We start from the raw sequence: 21,705 nt of genomic DNA on the forward strand, positions 1-21,705 counted from the left end.
ACACTGTTACAAATAGTTTATAAATGTTTTATATTGAATTAGCAGTAATGCCTACTAAGCCAGTAGAAGCAGCTTAGCCAGAGCCAGAGTGCTCTTTCGTTGTCCACTCAAATGATAACAAAAATTTCAGGCGTTTACTGCTCTGCTCTGTAAAACAGAGCGTCTTTGGAATTCCAGTCAATGTCTTTACTAAATCGGCGGGATATGGGATCAGTGACCGGATGACTCAGTGTGGCTGACCATTTCTGTTCTGTTGGCAACACTGAATGCTGAACGACTGCCCCTCTAACACGCTCATTAATGAATAGTGGACAACAAGATGCCTGATACATTCTAATAAAAATGTTTTATTATTTCTACTCTTATAATAACTCAAACACAAAAACTGGGAAATATGAGCCTGCTTCTGTTATGTGATGAGTCCAAAAAGGAACTTTGCAAACAGCTGCAGCCACAGAGGATCCCCAGGACTGAGTCCGAGAAAAGAGAGCCGCGCATTGCATTTGAACTCTAAAATGACATTGTCAGGTCACTGTGTCCTTTTGCCAGGCCTGTTCAAATCTTTTTTTTTTTTTTTTTTTTTGCAACAATTACATGTGGAATACCTCAAGGCTCCTCTTAGGCCCTGTCCTGTTCTCCTTGTTCAAGAACTCCCCTTGATTCCATTTTTCAGAAATACAACAAAAATATATCACTGTTACACAGATGACACGTAGTTATACCTTTGACTTAAGCTAGGTCAAGATGGTGCTGTGCAGTTCATTTCAAAAGGGACGTTAATTGTTGGATGTCACAGAATTTTCTTAAACCAAACCAAGACAAAGCAGATTTGATCATATTTGGGAATCCTGACTTGGTCAGAGTTATAGCAAATGATTTGGGCCCATTGTCAGCTAAAGTGCACAGCAATGTCAAAAATCTTGGTACTAAATTCAACAAACAAGTAAACTTGGTTGTTTGTGTTGACTTCTTTCAACTTCGGAATATATCAAAACTCAAACATACTAGAAATTGTAAATTGTCATTCATGCTTTTATTTCCTCATATTTTGACTGTTGTAACCCTCTGTACCTGGGGTTGTGTCAGTCGAGCTTGTCACGCTTACAGGTCTTCTAGCTGTAAGGCTTCTAACAGGTACAGAGAAAGGCGAGAGTATCACTCCTGCGCTCACATCCTTGCACTGGCTGCCTGTTAAATACAGAGTCGAGTTTAAGGTTTTATTATTTGTTTTTAAAGTCTCCATCAACCTCTGTCTCTCACCTTGTCAGTCTCCATTCTACCTCTTGAACTGGTCTTAAACTGGCAGGTTGTTAAGCAAGGAGTGTCTATATGAATAGATATGAAATGAAATGACCTTTTTTATTTTATTTTTCTGTATCTACGTGTCTCTTACTATTTGTATGTTTTTCTTTTGATTTTTAGGTGAAATGTCGCACTTTTATAGAGAATTCTCTCTTCTTCTGTTATTACTGGCTCATGCCCAGGGTGAGTACTGAATTTGATTTTATCAGGACGTATCTGGTGGTGGGGGTAAGCGTATTGAAGTACATAAGAAGCCCCCTTAACAGCTAGTCAGTTTTGATTTTCTCTTACGCTGAGATTTGTCTCTCCTTTTATGGAGGGCTTAACTTTTTCATTTAAGTTTATCAGCTGCCAATACTCTGAATTTTTATTCAAGTTTGAAGGAAATGTCACACAATGGAGATGTTCTAAATTCATGTTGTGTGCCAAGGAGCAGGCATGTGTATCAGAATGCTTTATAAAATTGAAGTCTCAGTTTAAACCTGCACATTTAGGAATGAACACCGCTAGAAACAACCATAGCAAGAGTCAAAACCAGCCAGGAAGCTCTGGACTCTTACTAAAACTAAACTAAACTAAAATGATGTGCTGCCACTGAGAAATAGCAAATCGGCATAAAGCTCTGTGTTCATGAAAAATAAGTAACACTGCAATGAGAGATGAACTTGGAGCAAATAAGATAAAGAAATATATGCAGAAGTCTGAAAATGATTATTTCTCTGTTACATTTAAGAAAAATGCAAACCGAGTGTGTCAGTGTCAGCGTACCTGTGATTGTCCCGTCCTAGCAGCAGATCAAGACCAGACTACGTAGTCCTGTTCTAACAGGAGACGATACTTGGGCCGAAGTACTGTCTCAGTTTGATTAATACACAGCTCTTCTTGTTGTTGTTGTTTCATGCGTCTCCTCGCTTTGCTTAGCTGGTTGTCTGATGAACTCTTAATGGTGACACACTGGCAGTTAATCTCTTGCCTTTCTCAATTAATGATATGCCACTACATAGGCATCTTGATTTAAAGGAACAGAGCAAAGGGAAAAAGCACATCCTCATGTTAACATTTAAAAAAAATAATTGCAGTCGTTAAGCTACATAAGATCGGCTATCACTACTGTAAACGTTATTTGCTTGTAGTGTATGAAAAGATCCAGAAATCTCCATACTGAAAGTAATTAGACGAGAGGTACATTTTAATGGAATTGTATCTGAAGCACAATTGTCTCTCTGTAATTCATGGGCTGATTTAGTGTGTGTTGAGTGCAAGGTTATTATAGTTAACAAAATCACAAAGTCTCGTCTCGCAGGGCATGAAAGTATCTTTCTGAAAAACTCACATCTTGCCCCAGGCTAAAAAGTCTCATCTCATCCCAGGATTTTTTATTATAATAGAGAGATATAGATATATACTGTGTGTGTGTATATGTATGTATATTCAGTATGTCTCTATGTCTGTATATTTGTGTATGTATATTGTTCATGTTAATAAACCATGTTCAAATAAAGCTGTGTGCTGCCAGGCACTGCATGTAGGAAGTTCCTCTGCCTCTTTGTGAACTCGGAGTAAACTCCGCTAATGAAAAGAAGTTGACACACAATTTGATGGCTAACATTTAAATTATGAACACAAATTTGTACCTTTTGGTTCACCTCATTAGCAGGCGCACATGCATACAAGCTTTTGTATTATAATAATGCACAGCTTGTAAGAATCTTACATAAAGATGTACTCTAAGACAGTGTTTCTCGACTACTGGGTCGTTGTGGGTTGCCACTGGTGGGTTGTGAGGGGCTGTCCTTGGGTTTCAAACACTCCTGGAAGGAAGTCAAGTCCTGCTGCTTCAGGTACTAAGTTGCTGTGACACACCACCAGTCCGCCAAAGCGATCAACAGCAGTGCACAGTGTTTTTCCCCATTTCAAACTGCATGTTTCATCAAGGGGACCTTCTTCCTTTCCCCCACTTTTCTAATTGTGCTTGATTTATGAAGAGTGAAACCTACCTGCTCTTTAAATGCTTTCTGTGGTTTGTTAAGGAATGTAAAGAGGTCAAGTGGGTCCCAATACAAAGAAGGTTGAGAAACACAGCTCTGATGTAAATGTGATACATCATCGAAATCGTTATCCCTAAGTGGTTGTTACTTTTGATGATGTGATGCTTTTATCCATACACAGAGTAAAGAGAAGAGGCCATTGTGAGGATGGCTGGTATCTCTGATCCTTTGCTCTGGTGTGACATCGCTTGTTGTAGATGTCCTCATAATTAGTGAGTTCACACCCAGTGATGCATTCAGCTGAGCCTTATGGTCCTGCTGCATGCTGTTCTTAAACCAGACTGTAGTACTTCCTATCAGGCTACTTTCGATGATGGATTTATCAAAGTTCTTTAGTATTGGAGGGCTGCATGAAATCTGTGGGTCATCTGAGATGGTAGAGACATTTTTGGAGCTTATTTATCATGGTGTCAATATGCTTGGATGTGTGGATGAGACCCAAGGTTAAGGTCTTAATCATCTCACTGACTGGGGAGAGAAGAGTCAGGTGGAGAGTTGGACAAGTGGTCAGCTGGCAGGACGTGAAAAGAGATGGACAAGAAATGGGAAGGGGAGAACTTCATTGGTGTACAGTGATCAACATGAGAGTGAGCCATCCCACCTGGTAAGTGGTGCTGGAGGCCCAGGTTGTATTGTTTGATCTTCGTTTGTTCTTTCCTTTTTGTTCAGCGTTCCTGAATGTTTCTCTTTAATGAAGTTATTCTTTTTAGTTTACTTGTGCGTCTTTATTGTGTTTTAGAGTTCAGGGATGCTGTGAGAGTGTGTCTGCCATTTACACCCCTGAAAGCCTCTCCTCAGTGAATATATTTGGTGTGTTATGAATCTGAGCCACAAGAAGTCCATTTTAATTTCTCTGTACATGTGCTCTGGTACTCGTAACGTTGTATGTGTATGAAGGTTAAAGTCTGTCAGTTTGAATCTAAAACAGTTGTTTCTTTTTCTGACTTGAGTTAATTTCTCAAATTTCAGCTGACTACTGTCTTACTGCCATCGTTGGAGAGACGGTGCAGATCCCCTGCTCTCTGAACACTGAAGTGTCTTTAAAGACGGAGGACATTTCTCTTGAATGGAGAACATCTGAAGATCTCATTGTTCATTCATTTGTCAAAGGACAGGATTATTGGACAAATCAGGCCCCCCAGTTTAAAGGCAGAACGCAGCTCTTTAGGTCTGAGCTTTCACGTGGCAATCTGTCCCTGAGGCTGTCCAGTGTGTCCCTAACTGACGATGGGCACTATGCCTGCTGCTACTACCACCGTACTTGGGAGAACTTCTCCAGCCAGTTGTCTCAGAAGTGCCTTCAAATTGCAGGTGAGGAAACCTCACTTCTAAACTTCTCTTCTGTATAAGAAGCTTTGTGATCTCTAATGGAGGTTGAAATAGTAAACTGGCCTCAGATGGTGATGTATGGAGGAGTTTGAAAAGGAGAAGAAAAAGAACCAGAATTGCATTGTCTGTCTTTCTTTTTGAACTGTAGTGTCATTATATCACCAGTGGTAATTCATACTTTACACCACTGTTTGCATCTTTATTTTGTATTTATTGGAGGTTTGGACTGAGTCTCCTGCCAAATACTTAATCGTGAGTACTGTCGTCATAAACACTGGCGGGCTTTCTAATACTTGGTGTAAGCCCACCAGTTTCTAATCAATAAGAATTCAAGCCTACCAGTAAAGCACATCAGTATGGACCTTTTGACATATTTTTATAGTTTCTCCACTTTTTAAACACCATTGGACTGTCTCATTCAGCTTCATAGTTCAGATCTTTTTTCCAGAACACCAGAACCTAAGTGATTTGTGGTTTCCTTATTAGATGCATTTTCCGTTAGCCTTCTGTTTAACAATGGAATATCCAAAATATTCTAAAATAATTAAATAACAAAAAGATTAGGTAAACTTGTTTTTATAGAAATGTTGGTATCATGTTGTGATTTTGGCATAAAAATTCTGGTGAGACAAACCAAATTCAGTGAGGCTGAAATGTCAGCCAAATAATGGCATTAGCATTCACTCAACCAATGAAGATCTATCAACTTGTAATGTCACACCAAGGTACAGTGGTAGAAGGTGTCTCAACATCAAATTAATATATGTGCAGTAAGTAGCACACTAGCAATTCATACCCAGTTTCAACAGAATTGTTCTACTAGGAGAGAAGTTATTTCATGTGGAGATCCAGACAGACATGACAACGATAGCAGGTGCTTTTCATATGACATGCACTCATTTGTCTGCTGAAAATAAAGACCCTGACCTTCAGGACCCTCCAGAAAACTGAAAGTTTAAGTTGCATATGCGCACCCAGCCACAAGCTTATACCTAAAACACCACCATATGGTCAGTAGGGTCACCAATCGCACCCCGGAGCTGGCGAGCACCACCTGGCACAAAGATACTGTAGTTTCACATGCTACAAAAAGCTCCATTTTTCTATATCCTGGTTACAAGTCATAAACATAATGAAAACGGGGTAAGGCTTTAAAATAAACCCTAAAGCAGGACAGGCTCTTCACTGGTCAGCACAGGAGAGGCTCACTCCAGACCAGGCTGCCCTAAAGATCGACCTGCAAGCTTCAACGTAGCCAGGCCAAAGAGGGGATAACTGGTGTAATAGTTCAAAATATAAAGAAATATTCCAAAATATAGCAGAGAGCCCTACAAGAAGGAGGATGAGTGTACTGCACATTCATCTGGCTCATGCACAATCGAGCAAACTGAGTCTTTATAAATGAAGAATTTATTTAACACAACAGAAAAATACAGCAAAACAAGGCATTGGCTAAAAGGCAAATCCTACGTGAACACGTCTGAAATAACGTTATCTGACAGCATAATCTATGAAAAAGCACAGGAAGAGCTCAAAAACAGTAATACTTACAAACACTCCAGAGAAATACAATCATCTCCTGCTCCTGAGCCTTCACACCTGACCTAAATAGCCAGAGAGAGGGCTCAGGAGTGCTGACGTCAGAGTGGCCCTTCTCCCTGGAGTTACACCACAAAGTACAAGGACCATAGACCAGCTTAAAGAGACAGGAAATCATTAAACAGTTATAAACACAAAGGTGCAAAATAATAAGGAAAAACAATAAACCCATAAATGTTAACAAAATGACAAGCTAGATAAGCAATTGCATTGAGCAACTGGAGAATTCAACAAATTGAAGTTTGCATTTGTAAACATTTTAATAGTAAGTTAAATGATTGATGGAAATGAACTGCTTATTTTTTTGCCACAGCACCATCTGGTGTTTGGAGGTTCAGTAATTTTAAAAGCCCATTCACATAATGGAGAAGTGGTATCCGGGGAGAACTTCTCCAGGCTGGTGGTAAGGCTGTCCTCCTGGCATTGCAAGCAATCTTTGCTTCCATTTGGGAGACTGGCATCATCCCAACTGACTGGAAACTGGGACTTGCCGTCCCTATCTGGAAAGGGAACGGTGATCGCCTGGATTGCAGCAACTACAGGGGGATAACTCTGCTCTCGGTGCGGGGTAAGGTCCTTGCTATTGAGGTCGTCCTCAATAGTATCTGTGATCACTTGCTCACCTACCAGCGACTGGAACAGTCTGGTTTTACAGCTAAAAAGTCTACCATCGACCGCATCCTGGCACTGAGGGTTCTCATCGAGCACAAACACGAATATGGGCAGAGTTTCTTTGCAGCCTTTGTCAGTTTTCGCAAAGCGTTTGACTCAGTTGATCGAGCTGCCCTGTGGGACATCCTGAAGGTTCGCGGGATCCCCTTGAGGTTGCTGGATATCATGGCCAGCCTGTCCACTGGTACTGTGAGTGCTGTGCAGAGTGGAGACGGGACCTCTACGTTTTTCCCAGTTGATTCTGGGGTTCATCAGCGGTGTGTTCTGCTCCTACACTGTTCAATGCATGTATGGACTGGGTTTTGGGCAGGTTCATGGGGTCCAGCGGCTGTGGGGCATCGGTGAAGAAAGATTTACTGATCTTGACTTTGCTGATAATGCTGTGATCTTCGTGGAGTCAATGGAGGCTCTGATCAGGGCGCTTGAGAGACTGAGAGAGGAGTCTGAGTGTCTGGGCTTGCGAGTGTCCTGATAAAAACCGAGAGCCAGGACTTAAATGACCTCTTGGACACGGCCATCAGAAGCGTGTCTGTCTGCGGAGAGAGTGTCGACCTCGTTGAGAGGTTTACTTACCTTGGCAATGACATTCATGTCTCTGGTGACTCTTCCTATGAAGTCAGTAGATGGATTGGGAGAGCATGGGGGGTCATGAGGTCGCTGGATAGGGGTGTGTGGAGCTCCCGATATCTATGCACAATGGACTCCTTTGGTACTGTCTATCAGAAAAATCCTTGGGTACCATTGGTTTGACATTATGTTGAATGAGCAATTTGCTCATGGAGTCCAGAATGAGGCACATTACCTGCATTGTGAGGGAGCGTCAGTTACGGCACTACGGCCATGTGGCGCGATTCCCTGAGGGTGATCTGGCTCATAAGATCCTCATTGTTGGGGACCCAAGTGGCTGGACCAGGCCATGGGGTCGCCCACGTAACGCCTGGCTGTGGCAGATAGAGGGTCATTTCCAGAGGGTGGGACTGGACCGCGTGTCTGCCTGTGGGGTTGCCAACCGGGATCCCGAATTGTTTCATCCTATAGTCAGTGCGGCAACACACTGTACCAGTGCATGCTCCTCAACTAGACTTGACTTGACTTAAAGTCCAATGGTGGTGTAGTGAGGGGCCACAGAGCAGTTTATGTTGCTGGCTGGTGATGAAACTCTCTAATATTTGACCCCGCATTTTTTAGTGCTGCCACGCATTATTTTCTGCTGTTTACACTCCACCCTGTTGTGGTTCTTGTTTTTGATGCCACTAACCTCAGCTTTTGAGATATTCAGACATTACAGTAGCGGTGCCACTTGCCACTAAAGTGGTCCACATACAGAATGGCCGTGTTGAGCTCAGCACTGTTTGTGTTGGATGTTTCTTCGCATCTAATACATTTTTCTTTTTTCTGTTGGTTTTAATTCATCCTTTTTGCTACATTTATTTGATGCCCCTGCATTCTGTCTAGTGCTGCCAGGATAGGCCATGGCCCCCCAAACCCTGAACTGGATTGCACCGGTTTGGCTGCCATTTTCATTCCTTTTGCTGCTTGTAGTTTTTAAATAGTTGGTCCTCAGATTTGTTGCTCTTTCTGTTTCATTTATTCCTGTAATAAACTGGTTGGTTATTTTACCATTTGTTTGATTTTGTTTTAAGACATACTGGTGTGCCTTACTGGGAGAAGAAGAGAAGTGGGGTGCAGTGTGAGGTGCCCAGGTGAACCTCAATTAAATAATAAAAATGAAGGTTCTAAAAGACGGGTGCTTAGCTTGTAGTCTGCCTCACGGTCGGTGGGTTTGGGCAGCACTACAACATTTCATAACTTTCCTGGCCTGACAAAGCTGTGGAGGGTGAGCTGCCCAACTTATTGTGTTTAATTGTATGAGCTTCTGCTCAATTAAATGCTTTATTGAATGCAGGTTCATAATTGAAAAGGTAAATGAAATAAATGAAATACTTTTATGTAAGCTCTCAGATACTTCAGTACAGTAAATGCCTTTGAAATCTAATGGTCAGTGTGCGTCCTAAGAGGAATTGGGGATGCCAATGAGCCGCTGTCCAGTCCGGTGTGTCTGATGAGGTCAGTTGTGCCACCGGACTGTAGGAGATGAAGCAGCAGGTCACACACATGTCTCACTGCAGGTTCAGTCCTTTTAATGTGTTTGTGTCTCTTCAGGTCGTTACTCTGTCCCAGTTGTCCAAGGACCAGCATCACCAGTGTTTAAAGACCATGAGGTCAGTTTCACCTGCAAGTCTACTGGGGGATTCCCTGAGCCAAAGGTCCAGTGGTCTGTGAATAAGGAGCTGCTGCAGAACTCAAGACGAGTGAGCACAACACTGAGCCGCGACAGCAGAGGTCTGTACAGTGTCACCAGCGTCCTGACTGTGAATGTGACAGGAGACGTGTCTGTGACCTGCACCGTCGAGAATAACAGACTGAGGGAGAAGAGGACATCAGCTGAAATTCAGTGTGAGTTCACCTTGTGTGTGAGCACAGAAGCAGGCACTAGGAAATCTACATCACAAAAAAAGACCACTTATTGTGACACCCACCTGCAGATTGTCCTTCCTTTATGTCAACTATTGTCACCAGCAGCTGACATTTACCAGTACAAGTGACATGAGCACAACTGAAGGAAAGAATGCACTTTGGGCAACTCACATGAACACACTGAACACACTCACATGCCATGTTGTTGTTGTTATTCTTTGTCACATCCCACAATACAGTTATTAATTTATTAGTTAATTTAGTTATTTAACTTTATAGACATAGCGGGGTGGTGGCACAGTTGTAGTGCTGTTGGCATGCAGTAAGCAGAACTCAAACAAATGCAAATGTAGATTGTACTCGTCACTAAATTCAAACTTACACATGTAAAAGTATGGCTTTGTTAAAACATGAAGAAAACAAAGTAGAACCTGATGAACATAAAACTCTTCTGAGCTCAGTCAGTGGAGCAAGCAGTCAAATTAAAACACAAGTCCAATGAGACAAAGGCAAACATAAAGAACTGGACTACCATAAACATGTGTGGCCACCGTTACGGTCATCTACAGACTGAGTCGGGTAGCCGGGCTCTGGACACCTGCCTTTAAGAATGAAAGATAATTAATGACTTGTCACATTATAAGCAGCTGTTTGAGTTAATGTTTCCAATTGTCGAGCATTTCATCTTTGCCTTTGATTTACAGATCTGATTAAAGCTGAGAAAGAGTCAAACAGAGTGAGTGGAGGCACCAAGGTGATACTGGTGTTAGTGGCAGTGCTGGTTGTGCTATTGGGGCTGCTGATTGTGGTGTTAAAGAAGAGGAAGAGAGAACATCCTAGAACACCAGGTATGTCAAACTTAAACACTGAGCTGAAAGGCTGCCATGTCATCACTTGATGTTCATCATTTGTGTGTCCAAGATGTCCTCATTCTTTTTAAGTTGCTCTTTTGTGAGGTGAAGTTCACACACTTTTGCAGTGTCTCTCTGTCTGTATGTCTGTCTGCCTTTATCCCAGCACTGCTTACTGTTGGTGCAGCCTACAAGATGGTAAAGGATTCACCACCAGCCACTGGAGGGCATCACAGGACACACAAATGTTAGGAGCTCCATGAGGTCACAAGGCTGATGTCGTCAAATTTCTTTTTCTTCACTCTGTGTTCTGTCCACTGTTGCTGTTATGGTTTGAATTTCTCATCTCCAGCCTGCACTCTTTACACGTCTTCATCTCAGAATGTCACTGTTCTGACTATCCAGCCAAATGAACACATTTTCATGAATTTTCTTTCAGTAACAAGAACAAAGAACAAAGACCAGGAATCTGAAGCTCCACTACAGCAAACACCAAACTTTGGAAACCCTGAAGCCAAAGAGTTCTGAGAATGTGAAAGAAGGTAACTTAAATTATCAACCTCCAATTTATTAAAGACAAACTGAATCTGTGTCTGCACAGACAGCTTCTTTGGAGTTTTCATCTTCAGTCCGTCGATTGTGTTTTTATTGTATTGCAGATTTGGCATCTGTATGTGAATTTAAGGTAGACTTTCTGAGCCACTAACATGGTGTAATCATAAAACCTGACACTAGGAAGTAAAGCTTCTTCTTCTTCCTTTTTTGGCTGCTCTCGTTAGGGGTTGCCACAATGGATCATCTTTTTCCATATCTTTCTGTCCTCTTCATCTTGCTCTCTCACACCCATCACCTCCATGTCCTCTCTCACCACATCCATAAACCTTCTCTTAGGCCTTCCTCTTTTCCTCTTCCCTGGCAGCTCTATCCTTAGCATCCTTCTCTCAATATACTCATCATCTCTACTCTGCACATGTCCAAACCAACGCAATCTCGCTTCTCTGACTTTGTCTCCCAACTGTGCAACTTGAGCTGACCCTCTAATGTCCACATTTCTAATCCTATCTATCCTCGTCACACCCAATGCAAATCTTAACATCTTTAACTCTGCCACTTCCAGCTCTGTCTCCTGGGCCACCGTCTCCAGCCCGTATAACATAGCTGGTCTTACTACCATCCTGTAGACCTTCCCTTTCACTCTTGCTGATACCGGTCTGTCACAAATTACTCCTGATAATCTTCTCCACCCATTCCACCCTACCTGCACTCTCTTCTTCACCTCTCTTCCACACTCCCCATTACTCTGTACTGTTGATCCCAAGTATTTAAACTCATCCACCTTCGCCAACACTACTCCTTGCATCCTCACCATTTCACTGACCTCCCTCTCATTCACACACATGTATTCTGTCTTGTTCCTACTGACCTTCATTCCTCTCCTCTCATATCTCCACTTCTCCAGGGTCTCCTCAACCTGGTCAATACTATCGCTATAGATCACAATGTTATCAGCAAACATCATAGTCCATGGGGACTCCTGTCTAATCTCATCTGTCAACCTGTCCATTACCTTTGCAAATAAGAAAGGGCTCAGAGCCGATCCCTGATGTAATCCCACCTCTTTCACTCCTACCGCAGACCTCACCACTGTCACGCTTCCCTCGTACATATCCTGTACAACTCTTAAGTACTTCTCTGCCACTCCCGACTTCCTCATACAATACCACAGCTCCTTTCAGTCACCCTGTCATATGCTTTCTACAAGTCCACAAAGACGCAATTCAACTCCTTCTGGCCTTCTCTCTACTTCTCAATCAACATCTTCATAGCAATCATCACATCTGTGGTGCTCTTTCTTGGCATGAAACCATACTGCTGCTCACCAATCATTACCTCACTTCTTAACCTAGCTTCCACTATTCTTTCCCATAACTTCATGCTGTGGATTATCAATTTTATCCCCCTGTAATTACTACAGTCCTGCACATCCCCCTTATTCATAAATATCGGCACCAGTACACTTCTCCACTCCTCAGGCTTCCTCTCACTTTCCAAGATTCCATTAAACAATCTGGTTAAAATTTCCTCTGTCATCTCTCCTAAACAATTTAATGCTTCCACAGGTATGTCATCTGGACAAACAGCCTTTCCATTCTTCATTCTCTTCATAGCTGTCCTAACGTCCTCCTTGCTAATCTGTTGCACTTCCTGATTCACTATCTCCACATCATCCAACCTTCTCTCTCTCCCATTCTCTTCATTCTTCATCCTCTCAAAGTACTCTTTCCATCAGCTCAACACACTCTCCTCGCTGGTATCCTTTATCACCCTAACCTGCTGCACATCTTTCCCAGCTCGGTCCCTCTCTGTAGCCCACCGGTCCTTTTCTCCCTCCTTAGTGTCCAACCTCTCATACAACTCATCATACGCCTTTTCTTTAGTCTTCACCACCTCTCTCTTCACCTTGCACCTTATCTCGTTGTACTCTTGTCTACTTTCTGCATCTCTTTGACTATCCCACTTCTTCTTCGCCATCTTCTTTCTTTGTATACTCTCCTGTACTTCTCCATTCCACCACCAGGTTTCCTTTTCCTCCTTCCTCTGTCCAGATATCACACCAAGCACCCTTCTTGCTGTCACCCTTACTACATCTGCTGTAGTTTCCCAGCTGTCTGGTGACTCTTTACTACCACCCAGTGCCTGTCTCACCTCCCCCCTGAACTTAACCTTGCAGTCCTCCTTTTTTAACTTCTACCATTTGATCCTTGGCTCTGCCCTCACTCTCTTCCTCTTCTTGATCTCCAACATCATCATACAGACCACCATCCTATGCTGCTTAACTACACTCTCCCCTGCCACCACTTTCTGTCCCTTGGGTACACTGCTCATCACTTCATCCAACTCACTCCACAAATCTTCTTTCTCATCCATTGCACACCCAACTTACAAGGCATATGCACTAACAACATTCATCATACAATACAATACAATACAATACAATACAATACAATACAATACAATATAATTTATTTTTGTATAGCCCAAAATCACACAAGAAGTGCCGCAATGGGCTTTAACAGACTCAACACACCTCCAATTTCCAGCTTCATAATCCTTACTCGGTGTGACACTCTTTTAACCTCCAAAATACTCTTGACATGCTGTTCCTTCAGAATAACTCCTCCCATCCACACCATGATAGACAATTGAACCTCCAATCCACCTGGCCTTACTCCCCTTTCATTTATTCTCTTGCACACACAATATATCAGCCTTCCTTCTCTCCATCATATCTGCTAACTCTCTCCTCTTACCAGTCATACTGCTAGCATTCAAAGTTCCTACCCTCAGTTCCACTCTCTTTACCTTCCTCCTGTCCTTCTGCCTTTGGACATGTCTTCCCCCTCTTCTTCTCCTTCTTCAGCCAGCAGTAGCCCAATTTCCGCCACCACTCTGTTGGCTAACAGTACTGGTGGCGGCTGTTGTTAACCCGGGGCTTAACCGATCAGAGGATCATCCAAAATTGTTGTCCGCATATTGATTAGGAAAAATTTTACACCAGATGCCCTTACTGATATAACCCTCCCCGTTTATCCGGGCTTGTGATCAGCATGAAGAAACACACTGGTTTGTGCATCCCCTGTGGCTGGGTTAGGAAGTAAAGCTACTAATGAATAGTAAAGTAATTATAGCAGCACATTCATTTTCCGCTTGGCTCCATTTCTCATTGTCCACTTTTCTTTAATAGAGCATGTTATGTAATGCTGTGCAAAACAAACATGTCCTCCTAGTGTCACTCTAATCCTGGGTTAATACCATGACTCGGTCTCTCAAAGAAGGGCACATTTGTTATCCTAAATCCTACAAAATACACAAAGTACAAGAGGAGTTGCCAACACAGGCCTTGACCCGTCTGCCTGAGGGGCTTACCTCTTCACCCCCTCTCATTCTCTGCTTTTGTGACCCTGTGCTCTGATCCTCCTGCCTGTTGTCCCAGCTGTCCTCCTAATCACTGTCTCATTGTGGCTCTGTTTGCAGATACTGTAAATGTGTTGGCAAGACCCTCCTTGTACCCCAGCTGTCCCTTCATTCCTGACCACCATTTAGTCCTCAAAGTACCAGGTCTTTTTAGCACCATAGCACCCGTTTTTCTGTGTGCTACCATCCAATGTGCCACAAAGAAACTACCAACCTCCTTCCTCTAAGGGCGGCACAGTCCTTGGTTTCCTGCTTAGGGAAGATAAAAAGTGCCTTCTCTTGGCCAGAAGGACTTCTGACATCTTGACACACTTCCTTATTCTCTCCTGAGATTAACTGTTTCTTGGTTATTCATTAATAAGAACCTAAGAAATTTTACAAATTAGAGGCGACCATTCAGTCCATTTTTCGCTTGTTTGGTTAGCTAATAGTTTGGCTGTCTCAATATCTCATCCAGATCCTTCCTAAAGGTTTTCTGCTTCATCTCCATGTCTTGGTAGTGTTTGCACAAAGATGTGCTTCCTGTCTCCAGTCCTAAATGCACTTCCACTAAGGTCTTTGAGTACGAGATTCACCATTAAGCTGTAAAATTTCTGTTGGATCAGCTTCATCACTGACTTTGAAGACCTGGATTAGACCACCACACAGTGCTCTCTGCTCAGACTGATCAGGTTTAATTCTCTGAGTCTGTCACAGTAGGACATGTCCTTAAGTTTTCATTTAGAATGACGTCTTCATCTAACGTGACTTACAACATTTATGGTACAATTGATTATGTTTTTTTGTTTTTTTTCCTCACTTTGAGCAAAGGAAGTTGAAGTGACTTGCTGATGGTCATACAGTGTCATTGCGGGATTTGAACCTGCAGCCTCAGGGTTTAACACTAGAATTACCAGAGCCTACGAAAAAACTCATAAATCTGGCCCACCTTAAACCCCTTCACACCTCTACATCAGCATCTTTTGTCTTGTAAACGTGCCGATCGAGACAAGCAGCTCACTATTCCATCCCCCACCGCCACAGAATGTGCACAAAGTTCTCCCAGCTCATGCCTTGATTATCTGGGAGTGAAGTGCTGAGGTTTGAGTGGAAATAATAGATTGTTATTTGGAACACATGCATTTCATGTGTGTTCCGTTTCTACAATAATCTGTGTAAACACATCGTTAAAACAGAAACATTTTTCATATTTTAGTAATAAATGACAAAATGTAGACATAAACTATATAATGTGTGAAGCCTGAAGTCCAAAGATCAAATAAACACTTTCACAAAAGGTACGAGAATGATACAACAGCTTCTGTGGTGTAGCAGTAAGAATTGCTGACTTGTAATCAAGAGTCCCCGGCTCGATCCTGACTCACTCCTGTATTTACCGTTTTGAGTAGTGAGCTGCTCTTATTATTTATATTATACAATAAACACATACATTTGATTTGTGTCTGTAACAGTCAGAGTACATTTACGACATGTGCACCTGTTACAATGTACACACTTCTCTCTATGCTGTGGTTTCTATTACACATCTGAAAGAAAGAGACAATATATGTGACATTTTGAAGAAATCATTTTATGACCTGAATAGTACCAATCAGAAAACATCATCGCACTAATGCAATATTGTTTGAAAATGAACAGTGTCAGATCGGGCGTGAATGTATGGTATTTGTAAAAGTTAGCTTTTTTTTCAGTCTTATTCCCTCAGTCACGTTCACGCTGTTCTTCGCCCCCCCAAACCACAAAGATCTGACTGTAACTAACAGCGCCAGTATAAATTCATACCTGATCGGATGCTGTTCAAATAATATTGCTTTAGTGCGACAATGATTTCTGATTTGGTACTATTCAGGTCATAAAATGATTTCTTCAAAATGTCACATATATTTATCTCTTTCTTCTTTGCCCGGTACTGCGTTGACATTGTGCACCAGAAGGCGTGACCTTATTCAGTCTGAGCAGAAGCACCCAGGTGGGAGGTTGCTTGTGCTATAACAAGCTTGACCTTGCGGCGATCAATGCGCATGTACTGTACAAGACACTGAGAAAAGAAGAGTGTTCATGGTTCACCTTGCAGAGGAACTTAGTCTTCGCTTCCTACAAGAAAAGGCGATGGAGAAAGCAAAAGAGGATGCAACATTGTTCCAAGAACGCCGCTTTCCAATGAGTCAGTGTCAGGTCCCCCTTCAGTGTAATAGGAACCACAGCACAGAGAGAAGTGTGTACATTGCAACAGGTACACATATCGTAAACATAGAAAGGACGGTCCTTGGGTGTGTGTATGAACTGTTAACATTTGAATATGATGATTGCATATAGCGCAGAACTGATCTCACTGTACTATTCTTTTCTCTGCATGTCCTGGAGTACGAAAAAAAAAACGCGGTCACTGATTACAAGCGCAAGAAGGCGTGCAAATGAATATGAATGATATGAATAATATTACATCAGTGCCACAATGTTTTCCGAAATGTACTATACATGTCATAAAATTAGTTATTCCAAATATTATATATACCTATGTCTGTTTTTTGTCAGTGCGGCTTTGACATCATGGACCATAAGGTGCACACTAATTCAGCGTGAGCAGGAGCACACAATAAACTGAATAAAAAAAAAAATCAAGTGACAATGAGATACGAAAAGGCAGATTCACTAGTGGATTTCAAACTCATGGTCTCGGGATTATAAATCGACAGATCTAAACGCTGCACCACGGAAGCTGTGGTATTGTACTTTTGTGAAAGTGTTTATTTGATATTTAGCCATCAGCCTTCACACATTATACAGTTAATGTCTACATTTGATTATTTATTACTAAAACATAAAAAATGTTTCTGTTTTAACGATGTGTTTACACAGATTGTTGTAGACACAAAATACACATTAAATTATTTCCCCTTACAATTCTGGGTAGCTCACTCCCAGATAATCATGGCAGGAACTGGGAGAACTTCTTGCCCGTTCTGAGGCGGTTAGGGGATGGTATAGCAGGCTGCTTGGGCTTATCAACACATTTAGAAGACAAAAGAGGCTGACGGAGAGGTGCGAAAGGATTTAAGGTGGGCCAGATTTAAGAGTTTTTTCGTTGGCTCTGGTAATTCTAGTGTTAAAGTCCAAAGCCTTAACCACTACACCACACTGCCTACCAAGACGAGGGAAGGCAGTGCAGGATGAAGAACACAGCTCTGATGCTGAAGAGGGGTTGGAATAGCTTTACCATACCTGGAGTCAAAACCAGGAATTCTAACCGCCCGACCATATGTGACACGTGCTTCTTGGCCCTTTGGCTAAGATCAAGTGTAGTATCTATTCTTAAGTCCCATTATGCACCTGGTTGTTCTTCTCTTTACAGCTTTGAGTGTTGCTGTGTCTTTCTTGTAGTGTGGTGACCAGAACTGCACACAGTGCACCAGATGTGGTCTCACTGGTGTGTTATGGAGTTTGAGCACAATGTCCCTCGACTTATATTCCACAAATTTTATGATATAACCTAACATTTTATTTGCATCACTTTGCTTAGATGATGAAGATGTTGTGTCAGCATAAACTCTAAACGCTTTTCAGAGGTCTCTTGCTGTAGCTCGGTGTCTCCCATCTTATATTTATAATTTGTTCCCTTTGCCCACGTGTTGCACTTTACACTTTTTTTATAATAAAGTCCTTTTTAATTCTTATTGTTGCCTCCTCAGTGTCTGCCATCCCTCCAATTTTAGTGTCATTTGTGAATCTGACAAGTTCACTAGCAACACCAGAACGAATGTCATTAATATAAATCACAAAAAGTAATAAGGGTCAAAGGACAGACCCCTGAGAGACTCCACTAATGCCATCCCTCCATTCTCCTCTTTTTTGTTGTCTTTATCTCCTTCTGGTTAACCATCTTCAGATCCAACCTGATACCCCCTGGCACTGCTCTTGTGCCCACTCCTGCCACCTGCTGACTGTCAGTGTAGCTTTTCTCCTTTGTTTCTTTGGCTCGGCCCCTGACCTGTGCCATCGTTGTGTCATTTGTGCTGAAGAGGTCTTCCTTTGTATTTTGGTATCCTGGTGCTACACACACAATGACAACCACTTGTAGACTTGGCATCTCGTGAAAGTTTGTGTATTTCTGAGCAATGGTGGAAATGAAAGGGAAGTGCATTTAGGATGGAAGATTTATGGGAATTGGAAGCAAATGTTAGTGTCATGGAGTGAACCTCACCGAAGTGTGTTTGAGTGGAGTCATAAAATGGTGCTCTCTGTGGACAGCCACTGCCATTTAGAAGGAACTTTATGAAAGGCACATTTGCTGTTTTCTGAAGATGTTTTATTTTGATTGTTAACTAACTTTTTAAATTTATGTTCTTGCTTTGTGTAGATTAACTTGTGCTGAGACTACAGTGTTGGCATTGAGGAGTTTCAAATGAGCGCCTGAGGAACACACAAGTGAATCTGAAGCACTTTGTCTTCATTTGGACAAATTTGAATTTCCACCGAACAAGTTGACTGGAAGGTGAATGAGTTGACAGTTTTTAATGAATGAACTTAAATGTCAAGAATGTTCTTCACTGTTCTCCATTCCAGACGGCTATGAGTGTTTAAAGATGGAGCACTGAAGCCCTGACTGATCCCAGCACCTAAACGACACACAAACTGATGTGACGCCACTACTAAGACACGAGGAAGAAGCTTTGTGTCCTTGAAAAATGGAACTAAAAATGAGAACATTTGCCATATTTCCATTTTCATTTATCATTTATTCAAATCACAGATGCTTTTATCCAAAGAGACTTACTGTACCAGTGAAGGTTACACATCAGTTAGGGTCTGTTTTTAAACTAGTGGTACAAGCCTAGGACACAGAAATTGACCAAAACGAGTGAAAAGTCCTCCAGATCAGTGATCTTCAAAGTGTGGTCGGCAAGATGACAGTCATCAGGGCCAAAGGACTTTTAAATTAGTCAGATGCGTCAGTCTGTTATGTACTTATGTAGACATTTATTTATAACAATCAAGGCTGCTATCTGACATCAGTAGTCTTGCATACATCAGAAATGGCACCAAAACTACCACCATGGAGTGCAGCGTCTCGCCTTCTTGTAGATGGTAACGAGTTTTGCTTCATTCCGTGGCCTTCCTGCTCCAGGCTTGTTTGTGTGTTGTGGTTTCCCCTTTCACTCTCGTGGTCTTTTACACCCTCAGTGTCTCTACGGTCTAGACATCTTGGTCACTGCACTGGTCCTTTTTCTAAACTCACTATGATGTCTGTCAGATCAAGGTAGGCCTTTAATTCCATGCACTGTGAGGACAGGCGGCTTGCTGTTCATCGATCTTCATGACTAAAGGGCCATTATGGTCACTGCATGAAAGGTGGGAGTTTGAATCGTAAATCCTGCAGTGTTGGATTTGAATGTTAGTTTTTGACAGAAATGTGAGACAGAATCGCACTAACAGGTGACTGTCAGACTTGAGGGGTCCAATTTTAGCAAAGTGGTCCAAAAAGTGCCACTGCACTGCACCTTATATGTAAGTAAAGAGTAAACCGATTAAATCATACGACTAGTTAGCCATAACTACAAAAAGACCTGAGCATTAAACCTTGGTCATTGGTAACTTTCTCTTAGCTTCTCTACTTTTGCTGATGACACCATGTTGATAAGAGGGTGATGGACCTGATTACTCTAAAGAGGTGCTTGAAATTCATCAACATGTAATTGATGGAGTTTGCTGTCTGTACATCGTAATTTGCTGGTACAGAATACAAGTGAGATGATCAAGGAAGAAAGAAGCTACTCAAGAGTGACAAAGGGCTAACTCATCACAAACGTGCAGCGCCACATTTTACAATAGCAAGGGAAGATGAGCTTGTAAAACCTCAAAAGGCTTTGGCTATCAAGTGATGGAAGATAAAAGATGAAGGCTGATCTGCCTTCGGTCTGTCTGAAGGACCTCAGTACATCAACACAACGTCTTCAGCCTGACAGGAAATGGACAAAAGCAAAGTGTCCGTGCTGGAGTATTTTTTAAAGGGTGTCATCTGTTCTGCCATGTTGTCACTTGGTGAGGAGCTCAGTGCAGGAACAAAGCTGTTTGTACTGTTGTGTTGTATTTGTGAGGTGGCCATGATGGATTGTGAAGAGGGCCACTTGTGTTCTGTTTTATGGGTCATATTTACTCCTTATTGACACCCATTGCACTTTCAACTTACCTAGAAGGGGTCCCTCTCAGAAGTGTTTTTGCCAGGAATTGTTCCTTTTTTATTTTGGAAGTTTTTCTTGTCTTTTTCAGGGGTTAAGGTTGCTGGGCTCTCAAAACACAGGGTCTGTTAAAGGCCTTTGAGGCATTGCTTGTGTGATTTTTGGACTCCACAAGAAGTAAATAAAATTGTTTCTGTTGTATTCAGGGTCTTTTTCATCAGGTCTCTGCCATCACAGGGCTTGCTTCACCATTATTAGTGCTGTGCAGGAACAGAGAAAGGAGAGCCTGATGTGAAGCCCCTTGAAGTAAGTATGAAGAACGATAAACCAAAGATGAAGGTTCACCTGTCATACCGCTGACCCGACTAGGAGTCCTGCAGTGGCGGTGGATATGCTGGTCAGGAACAAGATTTACAAATAAGAAAACTGTGACGTCAAAGAGAAGGTCACTCCTGCTTATGCATGTTCAGTAGTAACGATCATGACTGAGCATTTATTAAATATGCTGCCAGGTTTATTGTTTTATTCGTAAGAACTTAAGAATATAGAAAAATGTGACAAAAGATGGGGTTCCATTCAGTTCGTCAGGCTCATGTGCTTAGACAACAGCTAAGATGGCACAACATCTTCTAAGGAAACTTCTTAAAGGCTGTCAAGTACAGGCAATTGCTTAACCCTCATGTGCCAAAGTTAATTTCCCAGTCCGTGGGGCCATAGAGGAAGATCAAATACACACCTAGAGACCGAGCTACTGTCTGTATGAAAATGTGCTATATAAATAAATGTTGTTGTTGTTGTTGAGATGGGTCTCGGTTCATCTCACCTTGACCCCATACTTGTGCTGTCATCGTGCTGTGGCCCGCTGTCTCTTGTGTGGTCGACTCCTAGCAGTCGTCTGTCCACCTTGAGGTTTCTGACTCCATTCATCTCATCAGATTCAAGCTCTCCTTGCTCCTCTTAGGAGTGCAGTCTCTGCTTGGCCAGCTGTCCTGCTCCTTCCATGTTACTGAGGACCTCCTCACACAGACTCTCGTTGATTCCTCCTGGAGCTTGGCCTGCTTGACTGACTGACATAACATTTAAATGTTAAAGTAAAATGATTAACACTTAACAAATAGCTTGCCTTAATGCTAGAAGTGTCAAAAAATAAAAAGCTGTAATTGTAGGGAACTGAGCATAATTATGATATTATAGCAATAACAGAAACCTGGCTAATTAACAAAGCCAGGGAGGAGTGTAACAAACTGTAGAGGGATACACATTTTATAGGAAGGA

At 42.1% G+C, this 21,705-nt stretch overlaps 1 protein-coding gene and 1 pseudogene across 1 annotated transcript; both read left to right on the forward strand.

The window, feature by feature from the left end:
• Window positions 1-1,390: 1,390 nt before the first annotated feature.
• Window positions 1,391-20,636, forward strand: LOC120517157 (CD276 antigen homolog). Its single transcript, XM_039739320.1, has 6 exons — window positions 1,391-1,485; window positions 4,320-4,661; window positions 9,114-9,407; window positions 10,133-10,276; window positions 10,719-10,821; window positions 18,612-20,636. Exons 1-5 carry the CDS (start codon window positions 1,428-1,430, stop codon window positions 10,805-10,807), a joined length of 927 nt encoding a protein of 308 aa, XP_039595254.1. The 5' UTR covers window positions 1,391-1,427; the 3' UTR covers window positions 10,808-10,821; window positions 18,612-20,636.
• LOC120520020 lies at window positions 17,522-17,689 on the forward strand (annotated as a pseudogene).
• Window positions 20,637-21,705: the final 1,069 nt, after the last annotated feature.

The sequence above is a fragment of the Polypterus senegalus genome, chromosome 1 (genome assembly GCF_016835505.1).
Source record: "Polypterus senegalus isolate Bchr_013 chromosome 1, ASM1683550v1, whole genome shotgun sequence".
Lineage (NCBI taxonomy): Eukaryota > Metazoa > Chordata > Cladistia > Polypteriformes > Polypteridae > Polypterus > Polypterus senegalus.

Excerpts from the sequence above, each read along its gene's own strand:
- LOC120517157 (XM_039739320.1), top strand. The coding sequence starts at position 1,428 with ATGTCGCACTTTTATAGAGAATTCTCTCTTCTTCTGTTATTACTGGCT. Across the intron at positions 1,486-4,319 it reads ATTACTGGCTCATGCCCAGG|CTGACTACTGTCTTACTGCC; the intron begins GTGAGTACTGAA and ends CTCAAATTTCAG. Across the intron at positions 10,277-10,718 it reads AGAACATCCTAGAACACCAG|TAACAAGAACAAAGAACAAA; the intron begins GTATGTCAAACT and ends ATTTTCTTTCAG.